This window comes from Catharus ustulatus, chromosome 3, assembly GCF_009819885.2.
Source record: "Catharus ustulatus isolate bCatUst1 chromosome 3, bCatUst1.pri.v2, whole genome shotgun sequence".
In the NCBI taxonomy this organism is placed as follows: Eukaryota; Metazoa; Chordata; class Aves; order Passeriformes; family Turdidae; genus Catharus; species Catharus ustulatus.
The window spans coordinates 45,726,879-45,754,423 of NC_046223.1; the positions used below are offsets into that span (position 1 = coordinate 45,726,879).

General features: G+C 39.5%; 1 protein-coding gene and 1 long non-coding RNA gene across 3 annotated transcripts in view; one reads left to right on the forward strand and one right to left on the reverse strand.

Moving 5' to 3' along the window:
- The window catches only part of LOC116994333, a 59,230-nt gene extending 38,636 nt beyond the window's left edge, over positions 1–20,594 (reverse strand). Inside the window, exon 1 of one of the 2 annotated variants that reach the window (XR_004417462.1) lies at positions 20,524–20,594. This is a non-coding gene — a long non-coding RNA (uncharacterized LOC116994333). Of the gene's footprint in view, positions 1–17,229; positions 17,297–20,523 lie in introns of those variants that run through there. The other variant, XR_004417461.1, reaches the window with a different exon arrangement.
- Positions 19,922–27,545, forward strand: part of SLC35F3 (solute carrier family 35 member F3) — a 166,860-nt gene continuing 159,236 nt past the window's right edge. Inside the window, exons 1-2 of the mRNA XM_033055944.1 lie at positions 19,922–20,181; positions 20,448–20,677. Coding sequence (XP_032911835.1) covers positions 20,129–20,181; positions 20,448–20,677 — 283 coding nt within the window. The 5' untranslated portion in view covers positions 19,922–20,128. The remainder of the gene's footprint in view (positions 20,182–20,447; positions 20,678–27,545) is intronic.

Sequence of the window (27,545 nt, forward strand, 5' to 3'; positions counted from 1 at the left end):
GGATTTTCATGATGAAGAAGCAAATTATAGTAAGATAACTGACATCTTTCTTACTTCCCTACACTTTCCACCTAATATTTTTTGGGCATTGTGTGAATAGGTTTATGCAAAATCCATTCCCATAGGCTTGCTCGAAGACTGCCAACCACTCATGCTGAGATTTTTTTGGACTCCATCATTTTATGTCAGTCATACCAGAAATAAAAGGAGATGTGTTTGCCACTGAAGAACACACCCACAAATTCACATAGAACAAGAAAAGACAATAGGCCAAAAACTGTGAAGGAACTGGAAAAGGAAGGAGTAAGTTTTACCTGACTGGACTGTGTAAGACACAGAGGTTCAGGACCCTCCTGTAGTGGTTATATCTTCATTGCACAGCAGGTAGCAATGAAAGTGGGGTTTTGAAATAGTGTGAATAAAAGAATTGAACAAGGTTGAGGGAGGCAGCTGCATATACTCGGGCATCAAGGAATAAATATTCTTGCCTGCGTATATGTTTTCCTTCTGTTAAACCTTTGCTAATTTGGTTTTTTTAACAGCCTGTTAGATCACAGGCAGCATGTTTGTCTCTTGAAATTTAGTCTAGAGGTGGCTATACTTTCTTGGCCTCGTGTTGCACCGTCCATAGACCCAAAACACCTGCAGATGAAGGTTTGGGTGCACAGAATATGTTGGTCAGTGTCTGCTCTTCTGGGCAAAATGAAGACAAAGCCATCCTTGGAACTACACCAAACTGATTCCATGAAGAAGGGGCTTTTTTCTGCCTCCCCAACCACCCACTCCACCTGCCACATATTTAATGAGGTGCATGCAAAACATTATTTATGAGAGGTGCACAACTCTGTTAGAAGCTGTTGTCAGCATAGGTAAATTGGTACGTGTGTCTTCTCCTACCCAAAGAAGAAATTAGGAACTGCAGAACAAGGTACATAGTAGAGATCTGTATTATGATTTGCCTTCGATGTTTGTGTCAAATATTTCAGCATTGGTTTTAATTTGATTTAATCTATTTAAATTCCTAAATGTGTTAGCAACTAACAACCATCAATTTTTTTTCTAATGCAACTTATTCAATGCACAGTATAAAATACAGTAAGGATGGAATTACACAAGTATACGATTATGCTCACAAAAATGTATAGCAATGAACTTTTCAATTTATAGGCCTGTAATTATGTGGCAACATAAAATCAGAGCAGTGAAACTGGAATTTTGTTCTTTCTTTTTCTTGGTCTACTGACAGCAGACATGACCATGGCCCCTTCTCCCTTCCCTGTAGCTCAAAAGAAATTCCTGGTGAGAATCCAGTGTGAAACTGGTGATTTAGAGACTAGAGAAGTGTGTGTCATTGCCCAAAGCATGCAGGGGTATCTTGCTCCAGTGCTGATGAGCAACAGGGCAATGCCTCACAGATCCTCAGCTCCTTCACTCAAACATAAGGTCTTTTAGAATATAACACATATTAATCACAGTAAATCATCCCTCAACACAGAACAATTAAAGCTGGTTTTGGAATATACCCTGTTCTGAGGTTCAATTGTACCATAAGATATACTTATGAGAGGGAAAAGTACAACAGCTACGATCCTCCCTATCCCACAGGGAAAAAGATTTCAAATTGTAAGTCACAAAGGATGAACATATTGGACCTTTGATGCTGCTTAATTGTGAAAATACGGATTACAAAATACTTATACCAAGATGACATGATGATACCAGTTTCATGTAATGCTTTTTATAAAATATTTGACAGAAAGGCTACAAGAAACCAGATTAATACTTTCTGAGCAAAGGTTTCATTCTTATTTTGTAAAAAAAACACATTGAATAAGTATTGTACCTACAGTATAATGAACTCTTCATAACAGCGATACTCTGTGAAGTAAACATTAAATGAAAGGATTACAATTAACTCTATGTTTCCACAAATACAGTCTGGACCTACTGCATCTCTATGAATGCTTACTACTGAAATGTAAGACTCAAAATAGGTAGAGCTGTGTCTGAATACTCTCATTAGGAATTCTGCTTCAGCTGAAGTAATCTGTGATTACTTTTGTGATCATCTAACTGCTGAGACTGGAAGACAGGAGGAAACAAATGGAATAAGGTCTTTGCTGGTAAGGGTTGAGACAGGCTGGAGCTTCAGCCTGAAAAGAGCTGCTGAAGGACAGGCTGAGCTGCCAGAGAAGCTACTTCTTGAAAAACTTGCTTCTTCACTATAGCTGGGGATTTTATACCAAAGATCAGTTAGGCATATGCTGAGAAATACTGATAATGAATCTAGGACCAGGATCTCTCATGGAAAATAGAGAAACACTTGTTAATTGCTAGGAAAACCATAACACTCAGGTCTTCATTTTAAAGTAGCCCTTATTAAGATACTTCTAGTGGTCTCCCCACTTAGAAGCTGATGCACTTCAGGGACACTTCCACACTTCCAGCTCTACAGAAGATATTTTATGTGATCACTGAATAGTAAGTGACTTTTGTACAGAACTGCAGAACTTAAACATAACGTGGATCAATGCTGATTCCTACTTTCAGTTACATAATTATTTTATGAAATTTCTTCGTACTTGTGTAATTGTTTTCAGTGAGAATAGAGGATAGACAATATTTGCAATCCAAGCAGTTAATCTTAATTAAGCTGGAAGGGGCAGCCCCTTATTCCCATACATAATGCATTAACTGAGTTATAGAACTTTTGAATCAGTGATCTCTAGCAGGTACATTTTGTGTTAGGCTGTTGTTATGGTACGCTGCGTGTTATGGTTTATTTGACTTAATAGGAGGAATATATTATAACAATTTTTTAACTGTCTTAACAAGAAATAGGAATACTGTTTTTTCTCTTCCTGATCATGGGACCTATCACAAGTTACTAGTGGAATACAAATCTTCATTGTTTTAACAAGAAGTAGGATATGTATCTTTGTAATACAGAATACTGAACAGTGAAATTTAAATTTTTAATGTTAGTAAATAGATATTGCATAATCTCTGTTAGTAAAGACAAACCTTCCAGGTGGTTCAAACTGTATTGCATAGGAGATTAGAGTACAGGTCTCTTGCTTACTCTAAAGTCCTTGTTTTCTCTTTGCCTGAGAGGAACGATATTCATAGAGGAAAAGTGGGACTGAGGAAATGATGTATATCTCACTAACATTGTCAGGTGATTGTTTGAGCTTTTACTCCTCTCCAGAGTGAAAAGGACTAACATAAAGCTGGCAATAATGGCTGCTCTGGCACGTGAGTTATATGCTCAGTGGGTTTCTGTTATCAATGTCGAGGGATCCATTTGAGCCCACCCTCATTCTATTTCAGTTGTTTGGGCAAGCTGCATTTGATCTTGAGTTTGGTTGGAAAACAAGCATTATTGCTGCATCTTAAAGACTGCAGTGTAAAGTCAACAAGATCTCTGCGATAGTTAATGCTGATCTGATGGAACTGCAAAATTAAGAGATTTGTCTTGTGGAGCTGTGAAAGCCACAAATAAAGCTCAGTAAAGGGAAGCCCTAAACATCTTTTTGTATTGTCCTGTGCACACTGGTTTTTCAGATTGTCCTCTCTTCCCATGCTTCTAGAAAACTAGGACGTGAAATTTTCCATCTCCTTGATATTGATTTAATAGTTCTTTATTTTTCTTTCTCTTGAAGACAGACAGTCTACAAGAAATTATTCTGAAAACCCTGTGAATCCTGTTGAGTGAGTTGGAGATGAATTATCCTCTTAGTGATCTCAGAGAAGATGCCTGACTTCAAATCACAGCAATGCTATCTGTCTGGCACTGGGAATGCTCACGGGGGGCAGCAACACCCTCAACCAGCTTGGGACTCCAGATAGCATTAAAAGTGTGATGATGAGGTACTGAGCTCTTCCCTACATCCTTTTCTGAATGGAAGCGAGTGGCTACTGCTGAATACAATAGTTCATCTTCTAAAGTAGTCCTAAATAGGCAATAGTAGATGTACACACAAAAAGGAGCTGACTTTATACTTTCTGAATATCCTGTCTTGAGAAAAGGTATATTAGATATCTACAAATACATTATTCCTACAAGATTTGGATAAACACCCCATGTTCTTACTGACCAAACTTTTTCAAAAACTAAAGACCTAAACAAACACAACTATTAATATTTGCGTAACCACAGCACCTGCCCAAATTCTTCTCCATATTTTGAGATCTTCTATTTCATATGAAGAGTAGACGAACACTTTAATACTAGAATGCAGTTTGATTCTACTGTACTTCAAAAGGGCTTTTTGATTAAAATTAACAATTGAGCTGCTAAGATGACCAAATACCACTTGCAAACTAGACCATGGCACCGTCTCAGTGCTGTCTTTCCTTAAACACCTCCAGGGATGGTGACTCCACCACCGCCCTGGGCAGCCCATTCCAATGTTTAATCATCCTTTCTGTGAGGAATTTTTTTCCTCATGTCCAACCTAAATCTCCCCTGGGAGAGCTTACCAGCTGTCACTGGTTTTCTGGGAGAAGAGACTGGCTCCTACCTGGGTACAACCTCCTTTCAGGGCGTTGTGCGCCCTGAGCTTGTTTTCTCCAGGCTGAACACCTTCATCTCCCTCAGCTGCTCCTCACAGGATTTGTGCCCCAGAGCCTTCACCAGCTCCATTGTCCTTCTCTGGGCATGCTCCAGCACCTCAGTGTCCTTCCTGAACTGAGGAGCTCAGAATGGGACATAGTTAACTTGTTAAGCTAATGTGCTTTGAAAACCAAAACTCAGATGCAAACTTTCTACCTGTAGATTAATGATATTAAAGTTTCCAGTTCAGGCCAGGACAGTGAAAAGTTATGTGGTCCCGTTAGGAAAAATAATTCTCTACAGGTTGCGTTTAGAAAATTAGAACAATTTTTCTACCTAATATCTCTGACATTTACTGATATTAAAAAATACCAACTATAAAAAAGCTTACACCAAGAAAGATTATATTCTAGACTGCTTGAATGGTCAAACAAATGTTTTTAGAGGTGTTAATTGCACCATTCATCTCAATAAGATGCTGGTGCTAAGACCAAATAGTGACAGCCTTTTTAATTTTCTCACAACTGATCAAAGCAGGCAAGAGGAGAAAAATGCTGTTAAATTTCTTTTAATATGATCTTTACAAAAGCTTATCTAGTTGAGGCAAATGGATGGTATTTTGGAAAGTATTGCAAAGTCTGATCTGCTTTCCCTTCTGTTCAAATGCATTTTCTCCCTGTAAATGAGGAGTATGCATGTATCAGTGTCAACCTTGACATTCTAGCAAAACAATTCTTAGAATTCAAGTATCTCAGTATTTTTCAGTACCAAAATTCTTTTGTGTTGATGGCTAAGCAGAGAAATGTTGTGGGTTGGTAGTGGCAGGACACCAGGTGCCCACCACAGCTGCTCTATCACGCTCCTCCTCAGCTGCGAAGGGGGAGAAAAAATATAATGAAAGGTTCGTGGGTTGCAATCAGGACAGGGAGGAATCACTCAACAATAACTGCCAGAGGCAAAGCAGACTTGATTTGGGAAAATCAGTTTTAATTTTCTACAAATCACATCAGAGTAGTATACTGAGGAAAAATCCTGCAACTTAAGATATCTGCCCCTCACCCCTCCTTTCTTCCCGGCCTTAATTTTACTCCTAATTTTCTCTACCTTCTTCCTCGTGAGCAGCAACAAAGGATGGAGAATGGGGGCTGTGGAAGACTTCATTATGTTTTCTCTGCTGCACCTTCCTCAGGGGAAGGAGAACTCACACTCTTCCTCTGATCCAGCATGGGGGTCCTCCCATGGAGAATAATTCTCTGTGAATTTCTTCCATGGGAGTCTTTTAAATGGCCTGTAGTTTTTGACAAACTTCTCCAGCATGAGTCTCTCCTGGGGACTGCCAACAAACCTGCTCAATGAGAATCACCTCTTTCCCTTCCTTTTCTGACCTTGGTGTCTGCAGGGTGGTTACTCCCACATATTCTCACTCCTCTCTCCAGTGGTAATTGCTCCTGCATGGTAACTTTCCTGTTTTTAACTAATTATCTTATCCCAGAGGTGTTACCACGACTGTGTTTTTGTATGTCTGCCCACAGCAATCCTCAAGGGAAACTGGTGCAACTTCACTGGCCACAGAAAAGAAATTATCTCTCTTATTGACTTTAGCTCTATAATCTGATCAAAGGTCAGTTTTGAAGCCCTTATTGAATTTCTGTGATGGATAAAGATGATGATTGAAGTCTTGATTATGCAAGAAAAAGACACACTGAACTGCATATTCTAGAAGCTGCTGTTATTAAGCTGCTGAGTGTTCTTTGGTCAGAAATCTTCCAAACCTCCTTGGAGTCCGTAAGAAATATTTGTCTTCTAACAAGGCCAGTTGTTACATTTTCTGAAACTGGGTAGCAGACTAGTCCCTCTAGAAAATGCAAGGCCACTGACTTAAAAATGTCAGGACGGAGATGATGACTGTATAAAAGCAGTGCAAGTGGGAGACTTCTTTTCACATCCAATGTGTGCTGAAGGATGTTCAATCTCACTTTTTTCTCTATGTCAGTGCTATAGCCATGTCTCCAATGTTCAGAAATTAAAACCTCGTTCAATCAAGCCTATTAGGTTCTTTTATTCAGGTATAGTCAGTGAGCCAATAAGGGAGAGAAGTAAAAAGAGAACAACACATAATCCTGAAGTTCTACACTGTCTCATTAGTGATTAGGCTAATCACTAATAAATTATTAGGATTTCTTCAGGAAATGAGACAGGTGGACACCTGTGTTAAGCAAAAAAATGCTGAAAGAGTCCTGGTGACAGCTGCAGACAAGGTTATTAGAGAAGTGGCTGGATATAACTGACTGAAATAATAAATAAATGTGAAGAGTTGATGGAAGGCATATTAATTCATGTTTTAAGAGCATTGTCTTCATGTCAGAATGAAGGCATGAAGTATTCTGCTGTTTTATGGGGTCTTCACTGTTCGCCGTGCAAAGTGCTAGCATAAAACTTCAGTGTTTCCACAAACATTCAAGAACTCAAGAAGCCAATCCAATTTTTGCACCATCGTGTCAATAAAAAAAGCTCTGGAAGACTTTTACCTAGCTGTGCTGGAGGTACTGAACACCACCAGCATGGTGAAAGACACGTGACAGTCCCAGCCAGATTGGGAATCCTAGGATTTTATTAATCTTCTGCAATCTTTGTCTTCCTTTCTTACAGCTTTCAATCATAATTTTTGTTTTAGTTCTTTTAGAATTCACCCTTGCCTGTCCTCTTTGAACTGTTTTGCTCTCAGATGATGCTGCCTATAAAGGACTCTGCAATTAATAATCAAAAGGCACTGCATTTAACTTTCATGTTCACCAAGTCAAAGGCCAGCATGCACAATTGTTTCCTCTCTCAAAAGTTTCAAAAATGTGTGGTAGAATGCAATGTAATGAAAGCAGGTGATATCCATGTAATTAGTGACAAACAGCTGTCATATTTAAGGCCAGTGCTGGTTAAGCTACTGCACTTTGTAGGCCATTGGACCAAAGCATTTTGCTGTTTCAGGAGATTATTCTGATCAAATATTGGGTACTGAGATGCTCACTCAGTTTTTTCGTTCTACTCCAAAGTTTTTGGTCTTTGATTCCTGCAAGTTTTCATAGTACTAGGGGTAAAAATTACTCATTTAGTAAGCTCAGAGTTTGCTATGGCATAAGCATGGAATGCAGGCTTTCAGAATGCTGGAGTTATTTGATCTGTATCTTTGTAGACTCTGTCATGTTTCTAATTTACTCTAAAATGAGGGCTCAGTTTCTTTTAGTTTGAAGTAGAGATCAGTGCCCACAAGAAACCCCCTTGACACACCAGCTAGGTTATTAGTATGCGGGGCTTTTTCAGAGCAGAGCTATATTGTAGTTTTGTATGTGTAGACGTGAGAAAATCAATACACTCATTGTAATCTTCAAAGCACTGGAAAACTACAAATGCATGAACAATGGAAAACAAAGCTACTGTTATTCTAACAAGCATGCACCTGGTGGAACGAATATGTTTATATCAGTGTGGTATTGTTGATTTTTATTCTAACGCTGAATCCTGTAGATACGTTTTATTAAGCTAATATTATCACCTCTTAAACAAATAAATATATTTCTTTGCATGGACAAGAAGTGCTAGTAATTGAGTGTGGCAAAATGTGGCAGCGGCAGAATCTTCTGCATGGAGCTTTGCACTAAATTCACCCGTTTGAAGCCTTGCTTTTGCACCACCTGGAGGCTGTAGGCTTCTCTGAAATCAACCTCTCCAATCTCTTAAGAAATGCCATTGCTTACTTATGTGTATTTAGACAGCCTAGTGTCTTGATGCTATATAACAGCAAAACTCATTCCACTAGGATTCCCTTCTGGTGTTTGTGCCTGTTGTCACCACAAATAATGCTTTACAGTAACTCAGCATAAATTTGACAATACTATGATGGTAAGCAAGTCCAAAATTAAAGTCCTCATCTATTTTCCCCACCCCATTCTTCCTGACAGCAAACTCTTGTGCTGTTGTTTGAATGTCAAACTATTCTTATCTCCAAGGTGAGCTCACCTGACTTGACTGTTACTTATAGATTTTTGGGTGTGTTTCTTTGGTTTGAACAAGTCACACAAGGTGACCCTATAGTGAAGTGTATTACAGGATTACTGTCAGCTCCTGTAAAAAATGCATGCTTGCAGCTTCACTATCATTTACTGGGTGTCATGGGTTAGATGTCAGAACTAGGAACTGGGCTTTCATTTCCATGTGAACCATAAGGTCTTGGTGACACTAACTAAATCTCTAACTTGGGCCCTGCTGTCATAATCTAAAAGATAAAGTCAAAGCTACTTAAAGCACTGAGAAATGTTTTGATAGAAGGTATTCTTGGCTAGGCACCATTGTAAAAGAACCAGTGACACAAAGGTTGAGGCCAATTCTACCACCTTCTGCCATGAAGCAATCAGTATTTGCACCTCAGGGTTCTACTCTGTCTCCAAGTCAGATAGAAATTTAGGAATCACTTTAGGTTCAACTTAAAATACATATCGCTAACAATTGTTTTGCAGTTTTAACCAAGTCCTTGGTTACTCAATTATATTGCCTGACAGTCTAGAACTAGGCAATCAATATGAAGTGTTATTGCACTTCACAGTCATGGGGCTGCACTGGAAAGGATTTATGACTCTGAGGGACACAAGCTGTTATCTTGCTGCAGATAAGCTGAAACTGTTAATCCATGTTTATAATGTTTATAATTGTCTAGAAATTAGTGAAACACAGTTTAAGCATCTAGTTTCTGAAAATATAGGAAGCTTTTCTTATATGACTCCTCAACCATCACCTTCCACCAATAATATTTTTAGAAAAGGAAGATCTACTTATGCATAAATGACTCTCAAATTCTGAACCGAGCTAATTATAGTTGCATCTAATCATGGTCCATAGAGTTGGGGTGGCAGAGGGAAGAGAGGGAAGAGAGGAAAGAAGACAATAATTTACAGAAGCTTCTCTAGCTTGACAATTAGAGCAGAAGCTGCAGACTAGCCAGAACTAGAAGCTGCACAATTAATTACCAAGGCCTGCAAAACTTCATCTCTTCCCAGGAGACAAGCAGAGCTGAAAGTTTCCAGTTCTATCAAGCACAGAGTGCCCTGGCCTCTTGTTTGGTGCTTTTCTGTGTTCCTGGCTTACTGCTGGAGAGAACAGCCTCCAAACAAAAGCTGTGTCACCTGCCCACCACTCTGCAGCACTTGTCAGTCTCATTTTAAGTGATGGTGTAGCTCAGCATCCCCACTTAATGTTGTTATGGTGACCGTGGGAACCTAATGCTGAGCACTGCATCTGTCTGCTTCTCTACTGCTAACGATCCTGCTGTGTACAACTTCAAAAAGAACAGAACCAATGGGTTGTTTTTTAAAGCCTGGATGATCAAAGAGGCCAGCAACTACAAAACTATCCTTCTGTTAAAAAATTTATGCTTGAGTTGGATTCCAGGTAGAGGAAGGGAGGGTAGATAAATCTCTTGGTATACCTCTACAGCTAAATCCTTTGCTTTTTTAGGGCCTGATCATGTCCTGCAGAAGATGGCAAAAATACCCCATGCAAGCAGCCTCCAGTGGGGCCCACAACTGGTACAGCAGCTTGGAGAATGAGCTGATCAATGCCATGGTTTGGAGCTAAGTGTGTGTGTGCAGACACAGTTCATTGGGAAAGCACTAACAGAGGCTAAGAACATGTATATGGCTCATACCTGGGCAGTTTCATATTACAGAATTGCACAGTTCTAAGGGGATATTTTCCTATCATCCCTTCAGCTCTTTGTGCCTTTTGCTTAACAATAGCAATTGAATCTATGTACATAAGTAACTTGAAATAAAATCAACAGACACTTAGGAAAGGTATAAAAATCAAAAAAGACTTTTTTTAAACTCAATATTTGATCAGTGAACTGCACAATGATAACCTTTAATTCCTCAGCCACATGAGAGGTCTTACTTACCTTCTTTATGTCCCAGGACCTTTGCATAAATCAGATTAGTTGCTCTCTCCCTGACCTTTCCACTGTATATTTGTGTGTCTTGTTGGTCTGTGTCAAGCAATACCACAACACAGATGGCACGAGATGCAAACCCCTGCAGTAAGATGGACCTCAGGTGATAAGCAGGTGCTCTGCAGCCATCCTGCCTGTTCTAGAACAAGGTAGGAGAGGGAAAGCTGAACTTCAGAAGAAAATGGTATGCTGATAATTGTTATCACCAGTGGGCAACTATGGGCCCCCTTGTATGATGCTCAGCTATTTAGTTCCCATATTAATGAGTTCTCAAGGATGTTGACAATTTTTTCTTCCCAGAATGTCATTTTTCTGATTCTGAGTAGTGGGAGGAGGTTCTGTTTGTTTTTTTCTTGGTGCAGTTTACTTTTCCCTTGTGATTTGTCTGCTTCTGTTTTGTCATTTTGATCACTGCCTCACTCGTGTACCTACCTGAGTTCAAGAAGTGTTGGGAAAACACTCTCAAGCACATGGTTTAATCCCTGAGGATGGTGCTGTGCAGGGCCAGGAGTGGGACTTTATGATCCTTGTGGGTCCCTTCCAAATCAATATAATCTATGATTTCATGTGGTGAAATTGGAGCCATGGAAGCAGGCAAGCAGTTCTCCTCCTAACATCCCCCTGCATGCATTGCAGGCTGCATAGAAATCTCTTTTGTGCTTCATTTTTATCTTTACAAAATGTCACCAAAGAACGTTTCTGAAAGTTAGTGCTACAAACTGCATTCTGAAATGTATGACACAGATAACACTCTGCAGCTCTGAGCTGGCTCATAGGCCATAGAGCTGATGAGTGTCCATAAGTGAAGCATGAGAATCAAGAGTAATTAAATTTTATCAGTTGAAATTATAACTCTGGAAGGGGGTGAAAAAACCTTCATACTTAAGCAGAGAATGGGCATTCAGAAAAGGGAAAACAAGTCATTACACAAACCTCAGGATTTATTTCCTTTCAATCTTGTTTGACAACTAAAATGTAATAAAATGGAAAAAGCAAGGAGGCTGCAAATAAAGAGGTAGCTATTGACTAATGCAATACAAAACATTAAATGGTATTATAGCAGCAACAGCAACAACACTTCCCTCAAAATCTAATATTGAGTCTGTGTTTATACTGGCGTGATTTTGGCCTGGCACATGAAATAGCTGCTGCCAGTGAGCAATGGAGATTGATGTCTCTGCTGTGCAGAAGAGATGGACAAGACTGAATTCATGCCTTGACGTGTGTGTCCCGCTACTTCCATAATGCTGATAGAGGCTCTAGCAAGCACGCCTAAGCAAAGCACTTTGTTGTTTTAGGATGGAAAACTGCTGTTGGTAAATTGCATGTTTGGTGTATATCTCTTCAAAGCTTTTTTAAAATTTGTCTGTTAAAATTAGGCTTCAAAAAATGGCTTCTGTGTAATGCAGTATCTCTGCTTGTGCGTGATATTGAGGAATATTATACCAGGTAAAGCAGAGAACATCCACAACTACTGGAGGAGGGAGGGAAGGGAGTCTGACTTGGCTCTGCAAGGACAAGGTCATTTTTTATGGACTAATGCAACCAAAGTGAACTTGAGGCACAGAACAGCACAGCCACCTCAATAACTGCATTGCGTGGGTGGGCTTTTGTCTTGAATGGTATCATAGTAACTCACAACTCAGCAGGTGGGAGGAGAAGCCACAAAAAAAGGCCCTTTTATATACAGCAACAAAAGGCATAAACACAAATTTTCTCCCTAAGTGATGTCAAAAATCAGGCTAAAATATGTTGTGATGAGAATTTGTTTTGTTTAGTAGAGAAATATATATAAGGTTACAAGACAGTAACTCTAGTAGTAGCTGAGGGTTAAAATCCTTGCTACAAATGTATACGAAAACTGGAGGATTGCAAAACACTATCTGTAGCTCAGTGTTCAGGAAGTAACAATGGCTGTGTTTTGTTTGGGCTACATTATTTCTTCTTTAATGTTTATAAAAGTGCGTTCAAGGCAGTATATAAAAATCCAATGTGAAATAAAAAAGGTGCAAATTACATTTTCATTGCACTGTAAAGCATAAAAAGTTGCTGGTTTTCAACTTCTTAATGTGTGAAATCTCAACTGCAGGAGAACAATAAAAGAAAAATTACTTATTCTATTTACTTCTCTTTTTAAGCTATTTGATACAACTAAAATTTTTATTTCTGGCAGGCATTAAAAAATCCTGTTAGAGAGGTTTGCAATATCCTTGTTTTCTCTATTTACTACAGATTCTAAATGTCAAGGCTAACATTTTCACTTATTTCTAAAGCCAAATGCTCAATTAAAAAACTCACAGTCACCTGAAGAGGGACAGAAACATCTTACAGACCCTCTGTTTCACACAGCACTGACATTCCCTGAAGCTCTCTGTCCTAGGAAAACTTGTAATTTTTGTCTTTGGATTACCCTTTCAAGGACAATATTTGTATCGCAAGATAGATAAGGTGTCTCTTTTCTAATGAAGATATGTAAGCATAATGTGATCTCTTCCTTACCTACATGCATGGTTTCAGTTTGCCTTCCTCATATTTATCATGTTGTTAATAGGGCTCAATTTTTAAAAAAAAATTTCTCACATTCCCCAATTTTACTTCAATAAGAATTTTGCATAGGCCAGCAAAGGAAAACCTTTATATGAGGAAAGTTCCTTATTTTGAGCTACCTTTAGCTCAAAACCAATAAAGGTAGGCCAGAAAAAGGAATATAAAAATGTTCTTTAGAAGAAACATTACCAAGAGAGGAACACAAGGTTCTATGAACTTTTAAGACATTTTTACGTGCTTAGCAAAAATAGAAGAAGTAAAGATATTTGCAATAAAATTTTCTTGCAGTCACATCTCTTTTGAAAATACAATAAAGTGATCTCAAAAATCATGTCACCCTTCGCAATGAGAGCCTACCTGTGAGCTCAGAGGCAAGACATTGAAAGCAACTCTACTAAGCTGGTGGAGTACCACCAGTATGAAGTAGGTTAATTGAGCTTAGAGGATAACTTTGCCATAAATTTTAATGACTTGAAACTAGTGTGCTTCTGTTGAGAAATGCAGTTGGTTGTGTCTACAGAGAAAAAAAACTATTTCTAGCTAGGTGACCAGAGGTAAAGAATGTTTTAACTACCTGGGGCATACACTTTATTTAAGTAAATAATCTAAGCAGTGTTTCCAAAACAGAAGGTTGAGATCTGTTTTATGGGCTGTTGTGTATTAGAATTATAATTACAATGTACTTGACAGCAAAACTTTCTGTAGTTATTGTGCTACAGATGAATGATTTTAAACAATAATGATGTAATTAATCTTGATCTTTGTGATGTTTTGATAGACATGATTATGCACACATGCTTTTCATCCACTCAGAACATGTCTTTCTGAGCTGTATTTGCTTATACAGACTGTGAGGCAATAGTTAAAGTGGGTGGTGTGTCTGTATAATTTACCTTTAGACCACCAATGAAAATTTACCTTTAGACCACCAAGTGATGCTAGCATACTTCCAGCTACCAAAAGGGAGAAGAACAACACCTAAGACACAAAAAAATCTGCTAGAGGACATTGGCATATGTGGCTTTTTCAAAACTAAGCTTTTGTATCTAGCTTTCCAATCAGCATGCACAGCAAAATAGAGCCTGATGCATTGAATTGCATATGGAGAAACCATACCACTTAACATATTGCTCTGTGCAGTAAGCAGCTCCAGTATGAATGGGCAAGAGGGAAATCTGGACAGTTCAGGACTATTGCTTTTGCAAGGTCATCTTCTCCTGATTCAACCTTTAAGAATATGATTTAAGAGCTTTCTGACTTTCTTCAGCAAATGGCCTTTGGCAGGATTAAGCTGCACTGTTGCCAGTCCAGCTCAATACCAAGCATGTTAATGAGGTGTCTTGGCCTTTTTATTAATTCTACAAGCAGGGTAGTCCATTCAGCAGCGACTGAGAAAGTTTAATCAAATAATCTCATTGTTCCAAATTTATCACCACAATAAAAGAATCTACTAAGGAAATACAAGATGAAAGAACTCATCTTTAATGCTATATCATTTTCCACTAAGAAGCAGTGCAGCCTTGAGGCTCACAGCAGTGCTAACAGTCTGCCTCTCTGTGGGTGTGCAGTGTATAGGGGTGTTGCAATCTGCAGGAGCAACCTGCTTAGTAAATTGTCTGCCCCTGGTTCTTACTGTTGTTCTCACTAACAATTTATACTCTTAACAGATTCACTTTCTCTAATGAAGTCTTTTGATTTCAAAAGACATCTGGAAAAAAAGTGTAGTGAGATACAGTCTTTATCCATGACATAATGAAATCTATCCATTGTAGGTGACAAAAGGTGAAGAAAGGACACCTTTTTGCATATTGTGGGGAGAAGTGAGGTCTGAGTTGGTGCAACAGAAGAGTTACAGTAGCTTCCAAAATGAATTCCAGCCTGGAAAAATAAGTATGGTTAATTTACACATAGAACTTAAAATGCATACATGGAAGTAAGTGGCTTTGCCCCACACTTTGGAACCATTTGACAAAAGCATAGTGCTTTTTTGATCTTCTATGCCTCCAGATCAAAAATTCAGCTGTGGGTTCTTTAATGTTTCAGACACATGTGCAGCTTCAAACAGCTGCCATTAATTTTATACAGTAAAAATTGCCTGTCAAATCAGTTTCCAAGTGTTCCTTTCTCCTTAGAAATCCCTCCTGCTGAGAAATCTGTGCAGTCCAGGGCTAGTGACACTTTTTTTGCGTAAAAAAATTCAACTTTAAAAACACCTTCAAAACTAGAAAAAAACCCCATAAGTTTCTCTGAAGGGTGGGAATTATCAGGTTTTGCTTGCAGCTAGCACGACTTCCAGATAAGCAACTTTAAACATAACATGAATATTGTGCTCTAGTTTCCTAAAGCAACTTCCTTCCCTGAGCAGAAATCCAAGAAAAGTTTTCTTTCATGTTCTTTCTGGAGGCCTTAAGTCTCTTTCCTATATCTTTCCCCCTCTTCCTCAATCCTTAGTTGTTTGGCTTGCCTCTCAGCAAACTTGTGGGACAAGGGCAAACTAGGAGTCGTGCACAGCCAAATACAGAAAATTTGCAGCACCAGTATTTAGCCTTTCCTTAACCTCAGTTTTGTAGCCTGTTATTTCTAGCACAAATAACACGAATGGCAGAACATGAAGGGATATCAAGGCTATAGAGTATATCAATGGACTTTGAGACTGAAGATTCTGGCACTTCTCAAGACATGGTATATTGAAGATGTCTGTTCTGTATTCTCTTATTAACACCTCCTACAGTCCTTTTGGGGCTCTTGCTGGAGGAAGGAAATGTTACTATTTTTCTGCTCTTTGCATTTTGTTTTTTGATTTGAAATGAGAGAGGCATTGGCAGGACTTATATGCCACTAAGATATGATGAGTTGCCCTATTTTTTTTTCTGCACTCTCATCTAACAATGGATATGAAAACAAAAAATAGGTCTATATTCCATTCCAAATATAAAAGACTTCTATTTTCCACTGTGTCTGTCAAAGAAAGAAAGTGAACAGTTTATATTCAACCACTTCAAAGTAGCAGATTAAAATCAGCTTTCTATATAGCAGCATATCTCCCAGGAACTGGGACACTAACTCTGTATGGTCCTTCCTAACTATAACAGGCAGATAGACTATGATTTCCAGAGCTTTCCAGGTCCTTTCAGCAAGGCGTCATGACAAAAATTCTGATGCTTATTTGGTTTTGCCATGCATTACAGGGAGATAAGAGCAATTTGAGACCTCATGTGAAAAATTTGCTCCCACTTATCTTAAATTCATCTGACTGCTCTCTCAAGCACAGTGTTGGTTTCTCTACTTGAGAGAACAAGGGTGATTCGTTGGAGGTGATCAGGCTGACTTTTGCTTCTCATTCAGTCTTCATTTGGCCATTCTCCGCCTGCTGTATCAGTTTTCTTGGTTCTCTGGGTTTATTTAAATTCAAACATTTCAAGATGGTATTAAGTATTTAAAAACAGGAATGCAAACAAATATCTAGGATGGACTAGACTGTTTCCTCTTTTTTTTTTTTTTTTTTCTGTTGTTGATTCAAAATATTTTGTATGTGAAATGAATTAAGCTCAAAGTTGCATTCCTATTCAATCTAAACATGCTATAATTAATCCCATGGATAGAGCTGGATTTTGGATTATGCAGTAGCATTATATTCATGTGCATGTCAAATTTGACCCCAGCTGGAGAAAATTAATAGCTTTGCCATACAACATTTCTGTACATTATATAGGACTTTTTATCACGTATATTGTATTTCTGTCCAACACCCAAATACCCTTGGGGCAGGAACATCTGATTAATGGCTTGGGCTTATACCTTCATTGCTAAACATAAAAATATTAAGAAGCAGGACTATGCATCAAATGTAGAATATTTGGTGTGAAGGGCACTTGCTTCAGTCTTTCCTTGCATAAGGAGGGAGCTAAGTTGTCCACTAAAAACTCAGGTCCTAAGACTGATTTTCATGAACTGGGAAAGAAGGAACAGAACACATCAGCTTCATGCTAATGTTTGTGCAACAGTAGTGATCGTTTTGTTGCCCAATGAAACATTGTTGCTATCTTAGTCTAGCATGTCACAGAATCTTTTAAATGTAAAAAACTGTAAAATCTTTGGGGGGGGAGTTGGGAGAAATAAAAAAAAATGCACTTACCTTTCTCATGAAATGAGTAGTATTTTGATAAATGTAAACTTCCATCCCAAATAATCATCTGCCAAGCTAGTATTGATGAGAGGTGAAAATAAATACAGTTTAAATTATATTTTCCTTCTATATGGTGTCACCCTGTAGACAACATAATGTTAATATATCTTAATGGCTGTGCCTTTTAAGAGTTGAATATCAGTCAAGCATATCATTTCATGTAGTCTGGAAAAACATAAAAAGGAGTATCTAACAGGACAGAATAAGGCACCACACTCTAGAATAATTACTTATTGTTCTCTTGCTATAAAGGTCTGCCTTTTAAAAAACCACACTTTCCTAACCCTTCTGTGTTTGAATGATTGCAGGTGTTTTACTAAAGTAATAAACTCTCGCTAGTAAGAGGTTCAGAAAAGCTGTTATGAGTGGCTCTGGTTTGGTGATGCCTACATTTTGCCCACCGTTCCTGAAGTAGGTACATTCTGCTTAGCAAATGTTTTTTTCTTACACTTTGCAGAAATTCCTAGAATACGAAAACATTTTCTTCTCCTTTTATTCAAGATCTTAAACAGCTTCATAAATCTACAAATTCCAAGTCATGTGGAATTCCATACTTTATGCTTTATTGTCCAGTGCCATATTGTAACATTTCATTTTTAGCTACAATGCTTGCACATAATTAAAATAATATACATGTGAATTTTAACTTGCATGTCTCCAACAACTGCAATTTTTAAAGAAGAAACATCACTTACAGCAAGATTTGGTAAGACCCTAAGAGGCTGCTGTTAGTAGATGTTGCTGTTGCATTTTACTACAATTTTGAAATGTCATATTTACTAAATGTTTCAGTGAACTTTAAGATGCTCACTCCCATGCATTTTTTTCCTCTCTCACAAGATGCATGCTCACTTCAAGTTTGTCACCACTGCCACCCAAGCTGTCCAAAGTCACTTGTGTGCGTGAGAGAAGAAACACCCATCCATCATTTACATCCATTACACTTTGTAATGACAGCAGCTGGGGAGGAACAAAATAGCTGAAAAAAATTTTATTGGATAGAAGAATAAGACGGTTCTGGCATGTTAAAGTGGATATGTGTGCAATTAGGGTCTCTGACCTCCACAGCTACTCTCTGGTGCTATAGAAGATGGGCAGCTAAACACATGGAGGCAAAATTTCTAGCAGGGTTGAACCAGCCTCTGCTAGTTTGCACCAGCCCATGCCAAGAGGCAGGTGAGTGCTCAGCAGGTGTCAGTCACTATTGGCTGGTTAACAACGTTGGGATTGCTTCATTATTGGAATCTTTACTGGCTCTGAGGCTATGTTTTATTTCTGGACGTATAATCATGGAGGAATTTTACACTAGACACATGAAGTATTACAGGAAATTCTCAGAATAAATCCTATTGTACACCACTGAAAGCCAGAGAGAGCATGGACTGTGCATACTGAACAATGCTGGTCCAGAGATGACCTGACTGAAATGATTAATCCCATTCGTGCCTGTTATCACCATTCCTGCCCTAAATGCCCTAAAGAGACTTAAATCAAGGCAGTGATCAGTGTCCTTAGATTTAGTGAGCATTGTGTTTTATCCCCTCATCTTAACCAAAGTCATCCTTCTGCATTGATTTGTGTGCACTGCAAGGGGTTCTGTCATTACTGGCAGCCAGCATCAACCACCTGCACAATTACCCTCTGCTTGCACTGTTAGACCACTGCTGTTCACCTGTAGTAGATTTTGGAACTGGCTTTCTCAGCAGCAAACATTTTCCCCTTCATAGGGGTTGTAGAGTAAATAAAATAAAGTTAGTGCTTCATTGAATACATGTGTATTTAAGATGTTAATAAGTTTGATTTTTGTCTGCTGGTTTTTTGGGTTTTTTTACTTTCCCTTTCTGACAATGGTGCAGTGATGCTGTAATGTTCCCTTCAGTGACAGCGAAAGGTTGCATTTAACTGATCCAGCTCACTTCCACATTTGATACCTCACTGATTTCATGTTCCAGGTAAACTGAGCTAGTGCAGTGCTGAAAGGTAACACCAACCTTTTCTCCTTGATTCCCCTCACCCCCTCAAATATATAGGGACACATATATACAAAACACTCTTACTTCAACTATCTATACTTCTAGGTGATTAAATTTTCCAAGAATCTGTTACCAGATTTTAATCTTATTTGTCTGTGAATGAATTCTTTGTATAAGGCAACATCTATGCTCACTTGTTCATTTAAGGTTAACTACATGTTTTCCACTTAAGTTAAGTGGTGTGTTAAAAAAAAATAATGAAAGTGAAGATGAGTAGATAGAAGGCTGTGTGGTTCCGGTGCTGGTTCGGAGCCCTTACAGGGGTAACCAGCTGGGTGTCCCCGTCAGATGGGGTCCGTGGTCACTTCAGAGCCGGCCCTGCTCGGGCTGTCCGGTCCCGCAGTGCCGTTCCAAGCTTGTCGGCACCGAACAGAGGTGAGAAAGGCATCGCTGCTCGGCCGGCCGGGGTGAGGCGGCCCAGAGGGTGAGGCCGCCCCGCCCGAGGGCCGCTTGCGGCGGCGGCGGGCCCGGGGGCTCCCCCTGCCGGTGGCCGGCGGCAGCGCGCGGGGTGGGGGGCGCGGAGCGCGCCCTGCCCTGCCCGGCCCCGCCGCCGGCGCTCCGCGCTCCGCAGGCGGCAGCGGCTCGCAGGCGGCGGCGCAGGCCCGTCCGTCTCCGTCCCTCCATCCCTGCCCGCTTCTCTCCCTGCCCACCTCTCCCGCCGGGGGCAGCGCCAGCCGGGGGACCCTCTGCCACGGGGGCGCCGCCTCCCCCGCTCGCTCCTTTCCTTCCTTTCCGCCTCTTACCCGGCCGGTGAGAGCCGCCGGCTCGCCCCGCCGGGAAGCCTGGGCGCCCCCCAGCCATCGCTGCTGCTCCCCATGGGGATCCGGGAGTTCCCCAACGGCTCCGCGCGGGGCAAAGCCGGCACGCTGTGAGTACCCGCGGGGACGGGCGGGCGGGCCGGGGCGACGGGGACACCTCACACCGCCACACCTCACCGCACCCTGGCCGGCGGCGCCGCCCGCTCCCGGGGGTCGCTCCGGTGGAGGGCGGCGAGGAAAGTTGCGGGCGCCGCGGGCCCGGGCCGGCTCCCCTGCCGGTGGGGGTCCCGCCGCCCGCCGCCAACTTCGCCCGGGGCCGGGGTTGGGCGGCGAAGGCAGCGCGGCCCCGGGCTGACGCCCCTCTCCCGACCCGCAGCGGCATGCGGCGCTCCCCCGATGTCAGCCCCCGGCGGCTGTCCGACATCAGCCCGCAGCTGCGCCAGCTCAAGTACCTGGTGGTGGACGAGGCCATTAAAGAGGACTTGAAGTGGTCCCGCTCCGTGGAAGACCTCACCAGCGCGTCCGTGGGGCTCACCTCCATCGAGGAGCGCATCCTCCGCATCACCGGCTACTACGGCTACCAGCCCTGGGCCGCCAGCTACAAACGTGAGTCCCCGGCACGGACGGGCATGGACGGTTGCCAGGACGGGGGGAGTGGGCGCAGGGATGTGGGTTCGAGGGGACGATCCCTTTACCGCTGGAGCAAACCTCGCTCTGTGGAAGGAAGCGCTCTCACTCTCGACGAAGAATTCTATGCCTTACTGTTGCCTTAGTCCTTTGGCAGTGGCTTGTTCACGAGAGCGTGGTGCTAAGAATGATGACAGCTAAATTCTGCTAAGAAAATAGGTCAAATATTTGTCTTCATGTTGCAGGCACGCTTAGCGACGGTGATTACCGTGGGTTGACAGATGTGTAAAAGCCCCTGCACGCTCATGCACATACCATTTCCACAAGTAATGCGTTATCAATGTGTCTTTGCGTTGTTTTAGGAGACTGTCAAATTTTCACAGCACTTGAGCTGAATGATCTGTATTTTCCTATGTCGAGTGGAGCTGTTTCTTCTGTATGCATACACTTGAGAAAGAAACTTCAAATGATAACGATACGAAGAGAGGTGTAGCTGTATTCCTTCACATACATGATTTACAAAGGAAGCATTACCTCGAGTTGTTGTAATATATCAACTAGTATTTTTGTGTGTTACGCCTTATTTCTCGTCCGTCTTTCATCATGTGTGTGTCAATTGAATGCATTAAAAAGTTTTAGAGTAGGTTACCAATTAATCAAAGTCATAACATTGTTTTGGTCCACTTAAGGTCGTTTGTAACATCGCAGGGGTTTTTTGTTGATAGAAGGATTCTGCTGTAACAGAAATCATTGCTTTGCTGGAAACACTGGCTCTGATAAAGTGGTTGTTTTCATATTGTACTTCCCTAAGTATTAAGTGCAAATGTTCTGAAATATTTCCTACTGGTTTATCTATTTGTCAGTGTGCTTAATAATGAGATAGAATGATACAAGAATGCATGGCATACAGTACTAGTTCAGTTTTTCTCTGAGGAAGAGCTGCTTCTGATTGCCTGAAAATAGGACTTTACTGATAAATATTCTAATACTCTTCTATGAGAGCCTTTTAAATTTTTTTTTCTTTGATTGCAATTATGACAGAAGTATCAGATATTTGCTACTTTACTCATTAGTATGGTGTTTCTATACGAGCACTTCCAGTGCCTGGATTGGGGCTATTCTTGAGAGTAAAGCTTATTCAGGCCAGTTTTAAGGATCAGATCATATGTGGATGCCAGACTGAGTTGGATGTTAATGGTTCTATCTGACAGAGTGACTAATAGTCTAGCTGAAGTCACACTGAGCTGCTATGGCTGAACCTTCTGAAATAATAAAGGTCATGCTGGCTCCTCAATTATAACCTATTTGTTGAAATTTATAACTCTGTCTGAAAAAGTTAATAGCAAGGCTAAGCCTTCTATTCTAGTTACATTTTCTCCCCTAATTTGATCTGAATAATAAAATTACATACTTGAGTTATAATGGTGGGGAATAAATATACAAAGTGTCTGAGTTTCATAAATGTGTGTCTAAAAATAATAGGTTATGTGAATTTGTTGCCAATTTAAAATCTGAGTTACTGGGAACATAGAAGGACACGTAGAAAAGATACATCTCTACAGCATGATTTAAGGAAAGCCATGTTGACCTGCATCAGCTGAATAGCTGACTGAATAGGGTATATCATCTCAAGTGGGAAGACAACTTTGTCACAGCCTCTTTGAAACATCTTTGAATACTCCTTCAACTTGGGCTGATGTCTAATTTTGGGATATGGACTTTCCTTGTGACTTTGCAGTTAGAAAATTCATTTGGCACAAGTACTGCAAACAAATGAATTTTTTAAGCTCAAATTGCAACCTGGGTACTTTTTGTCATCTTATTTTGCATCCTTGTAGGCATTTGGATTGTAATTATGATTGTAATTATGGACTGCATTAATAATGAACCTGCTTTGCAGAAAATAAGTCCATAATATGGCCTGATCTAGATTGATTTAGTTTATCTCTCTTGGTGACATTCTTTTTATTGTAACTAAATTGCCTGTAGGGCCAGATCTACGTTTTTTACACTGAAGTGTATTCCTTTTGTACATTATTTAGACTGTTTATATATAAACAGGTGTATGCATGGATATATACAATTGTTTGAGAGATTCAGAAAGCTTTTTCTTATTTGGTTGTTTTTGTTTTAGCAAAACTCCATTAGGGAAGCTACCACTGATAGCCTGAGATAATGTTACTGTGACCCCTAAATTTGCTTGGAGAATAATTTGAAAAATACCCAGATGCCTCAAGGTTATGTAGCAACTCCAATATTTAATATTCTTATAAATTAGTTGGAAAGAGAGGAGGAAGAAGTGAAAATATGCTGAAGACACAAACTGGTCTGGATTGCACAGAATGAGAAAGGACTTGTAAGATTACCCTAGGGAGTCCTGTCCCAGCCAGGTGACTTGCTGAAATGTCAATAAATGTCATTCAGTTATCACAAACAGAAGCCTCACATTTCCTGAAAATGCTAAAATTGCCTGCCAACTTTCACATTACATTGGCTGGTGATTTTGGGACTGTACACAGCTCAGGGAAGACCTCTGCTGTTTGACTGCACTTGCAAACTGGATTTTAGAAACTGGAATAATGTAATGTAGTTCCTGTGTGTTAGGATGCCTTCAGCAAATCTAGTGAGATACTGTAATTATGATTATTAGCTCTCAAAAAAAAAAAATTACAGGAGGCTCTGAGATGAGCAAGGAGAAAGAGTACAGGCAATCAATCTGTCAAGAATCTCAAGAGCTTTTGCTCTTTACCCTAAAGAGGTTGAAACAAAAGTATTGGAAAGTACTGGCACATGTTGCTTAGGCAGGTAGAGAGTTTTTCTTCTTACTGTGTCTTAAGAGAAAAAATGTAGATAAGCAAAGAAGCTGAAAATCAATTAAAGACTGATAGAAAAAGAAATAGTATTGAAGAAAACATGTAATTTATCCTTGAGATGAAAATTTCAAGGGACTGTAATAGCAGTAACAAGATCTAGAATTGTGATAAAATGGGAAACATATTGGAGAGAATATTAAACTTCATTATCCAGAATTTGAATTAGCCGCTCCTTAGGCTAAGTGAGGAGACTTTTCTTGAAAAATAACAGCAGTATTCCCTGATCTAATCTGGTAGTTATTTTTCTGAATTCTTTGATTTCCAGAGTAACTAATTATGTGTTAACTGCTCTCCAGTCTAAATCAAATATTCATATGTGTCCCATGGGGAATATTTTGCAGAATGTGATTTGTTTTTTCAAATATAAAGGCAGAGGGGAAGAAACAGATAAGATGCAGTCACAATGTAGAATCATACTCTTATGCAGCTACAAATGTAATAGAGCTCAATATTTGTGAAATTCTCATTATCAGTAAGAGGTATGTTAACTTTTTTTTTTCTTTCTCTTTTAGTTAGAATATAGAGATCAAGGACATTAATTAAAAAGCCCCCAAAACAATGTCATGAGATTTGCAGGTCCCATTGATAGTCTTCTTCCTGTATGGAGATGAAGCTGCTGTTAGAGCTGTGTTAGCACTGCTGTTCTCTTCCATGAAGGTTATGTGAATGCTCATGATTTTTGTCTCTGGAAACCTGGGACTTCAGTTGAAGAGCAGAGGCAAGTTTTGAGGTGAACATCCGTATTTTAAGTTTCCATTTCACAACATTGTCAATTGGAATTCATTTTCTAAATATTTTTTAGTGTAGTTCCCTAGGAGCTTTTCTGCACTTGAGAAATAGAGGTGTCACAAAACTCTAGGACTGTCCTTGTGGTCACTATGGAAGACTTGTCTATTTTAATGACTGTAGCAATTGGCAGGGTGCTTGTTTCCACAGGAAATGTTCACAGTTACCACCTTTGCCAAACATTCATTTTTCTCTAACTAGGTCTGTTTTCTGGTGATTCAATATCACAGTGTGTCATTATGTGATTAGTATTTTAAATACATTCACGTGGGCTTGAGCCAGCTATCCCTATTTTGCAATGTTCTTCCTACAGATCACCTGCTTCTACTCCTTGTTTAAGATTAAGGTCTTTCTTTTAAAAGGGGGACTTTCATATATTCTTGGCATGTGTTCATAAATACAGACTTGTTATGGACAAATCACAATTATATGGGCCTTGGCTTCCCTCTTTTATTCACTTATATTCTTTGTGTGCTTACAGACGTTTCCCTGCCTGCAGAAAGAAAATTAAGAGAATGGTATGTAGTTTTAACTCCTCTTAGTTCTGTTTATTAGGAATAAACTGATCCACTGTTAGTGGATCATGGCTTGTAAACATATATTATTCTGAGACTTTGACGTTGTGAATAATTCCAGGTTGTCCCTGTGATAACTTTTAATAGATATGGTGTTCAGGTGAAAGGGAAAGATTGTGTCCACTAAAATAAGTTCTCTGGCTTTGCTTCTCCCTGCTACTTTAAATATAAATTTTCATATTTTAATGTTTCTTCATAGTAATTTCAGCAATAACAAAATAAACCATATAATTTTAATGCACAAAATTTCAATATAGTACTCATCAAGTGTGTGGCACATTAGGTCTTGACCTGAATGTGAAATTTAAGTGCTGTCACCAATATCGGTAACATACTGAAACACATTGGCTGAATAGCTTGAAGATTGCTCAAAAAGCATAATTGTCTGAGTATGCCAATCACAGAATTATAACATAGAATGATTTGGGTAAGAAGGGACCTTAAAAGTCTTCTAGTTTTAACCCCCCCCTGCCATAAGCAGAGACACATTCACTGGACCAGCTGGCTCAAATCCTCATCCAGGTTGGCCTTGAACACTTCCAGAGACTCCTAACTCCTCTGGGCAGGCTGTTCTCAGTTATAGACTTTGACAACCTTTCAAGGTAAGAGTTTAGTGTTGGTTTTAGCTAATTAAATGTGTGAGCACTGTGCTCTTATAAATATTAGAGTATCAGTTATACAGCTAAAGACCAGTGTTTCCAACTGATCCCCAGTGTTCCTCCTTATGATTTTCTTTTCATGTGCCACAGAATGCTGAAATTTCACAGTTGCTAAAAGCAAATCCAGCGAGAATATGAATCAAGAGAAATTTGTGCAAATACGATTTTCATGTATTTGCATCTTAGGGAGAATTTAACTTACTTTTTGAGGTGATGTGCTCCAGAATTTCAAAGACAAGTCGAAGACTATAAATGCCTCTGGGGAAAGCCATTTTCAGGCCAACTGTAAGCAATTAATTTAAACTGATTGGTTGCTTTCTAATGCATAAATACTGACTATAATAAGTTTATAACTAATGCAAGGCTTGGTGGTATCGTTCATGTTTCTTTTTCTGAGGCCAAATGATTATGTGAGAATCTTGCTTTTCAGGTGAAAACATGGAGTAATCTCTAGGTGTCTTGCTTGGTGCAGCTATCCAAGTTTCTTTTCACAGGGTCAATCTGTAGGTCATTAGTCCTTCTACAACACCCAATGTGTGTGTCAGCACTGAAGCTTAGAAGATGAATAAAAATATGTGCCTTATACATTTTTTCTTTCTTTCTTTTTTATTTTTTTAGTGAAGGCTTGTGGTGTCTGAGGCCTGATTTATTTTTTAATCAATGCTCTTCATTGTCAGTACTAACATTAGTAATTTTTATGCTACCAAGAAAACCTACAGGAACACCTACAGGCAAAGAAAGCAATGGTGATGAATTGCATTGCAGATTTAAAAGTACTGTAGCATTATCTCAGTTGCAGTTATCTGCTGCAGGCTAAACCTACATGTGGTGATACATGAAACAGGGATGTTTCTGACCTATGTCCACATGACAGTTCACACAAAAACTTCTTAGGCACTTTCCTCGTTACATAGTAGTAGTCTCTGTGGCTCAGAAGAGCTGTCCCCAGAAACAGTCTCTGTAAGTGTTTCGGAGTCTGCATCCCAGATACTACAGGATATGTTTCCCTTTTGAAAGGGAACCCATTGACTCTCATGGGTTTTAGCTCTCTGGGTGGTCTGAGAATGAGCACAATCTGGTCACCTGAGGCAGGCCAGAGCAGTACAGGTGCTGAATACTGAGCAGCTGCAAAGATACAAGGTGAATATTTAAAGAAAAATCCTTTCAGAATCTTCTTTTTCAAGACAATTCCAATAGGGAAGAAAGATGGGGGTTCTTAGGCTTTTGAAAATTGGTAAGACTTTTTTGTTCAGTACTAAGTAGAAAACTGGTTCCTGTTACAATATAGGGCTTAATTAATCACAAACTTTAAGTTTTAAATTTCTTGCTGGCAATCCAAGCAAATTCTCATTTAAACTGGTTTGCTAAATATTTTAATTATTTAATGAATACTTAGTAAATGGTAAATGTTTAGTGAATATTTAGTAACTTGTTTACTTAAGAGTTTTAATTGAGTAAAGTAATCACCACTTTTAACTAGGCAGATGAATAAATACTTTGTGTTTTGTATCTAGTTTTCATGGTGAAGAAACTAAAAATTACCACCTGCAAAATGAGCCATCTTTTTTTGTTTACTGTTTAAACAAATTAATTCATTGCTTTCAGCTTTAATTACATGTCATCTTCAGCCATTTATGCAAAACAGTTCATGGGACAGCAATTAAGAGTCTGTTGATTTCCAGCATTCATTTCATACCCTTAATAAATGTTACCATTGAATGCTGCTGTGTTAGAATATACCACTGAAGTCTCCACTGTGAAAGCCTACTGCTAAACCTACCTGTACATCTTTGCAATGTCAGGGCCCGCATTAACAGTTTTTAAAGAGTGTCACCTGGCATTTGAGAATCCTTCCACTGGAAAAATGCAAATTTTTTTGTTTTTTTAATAGAAATGTGTACATATTCACTAATAAATGATAATGGATGGTTGCTAAAAACACATACTACTCTGA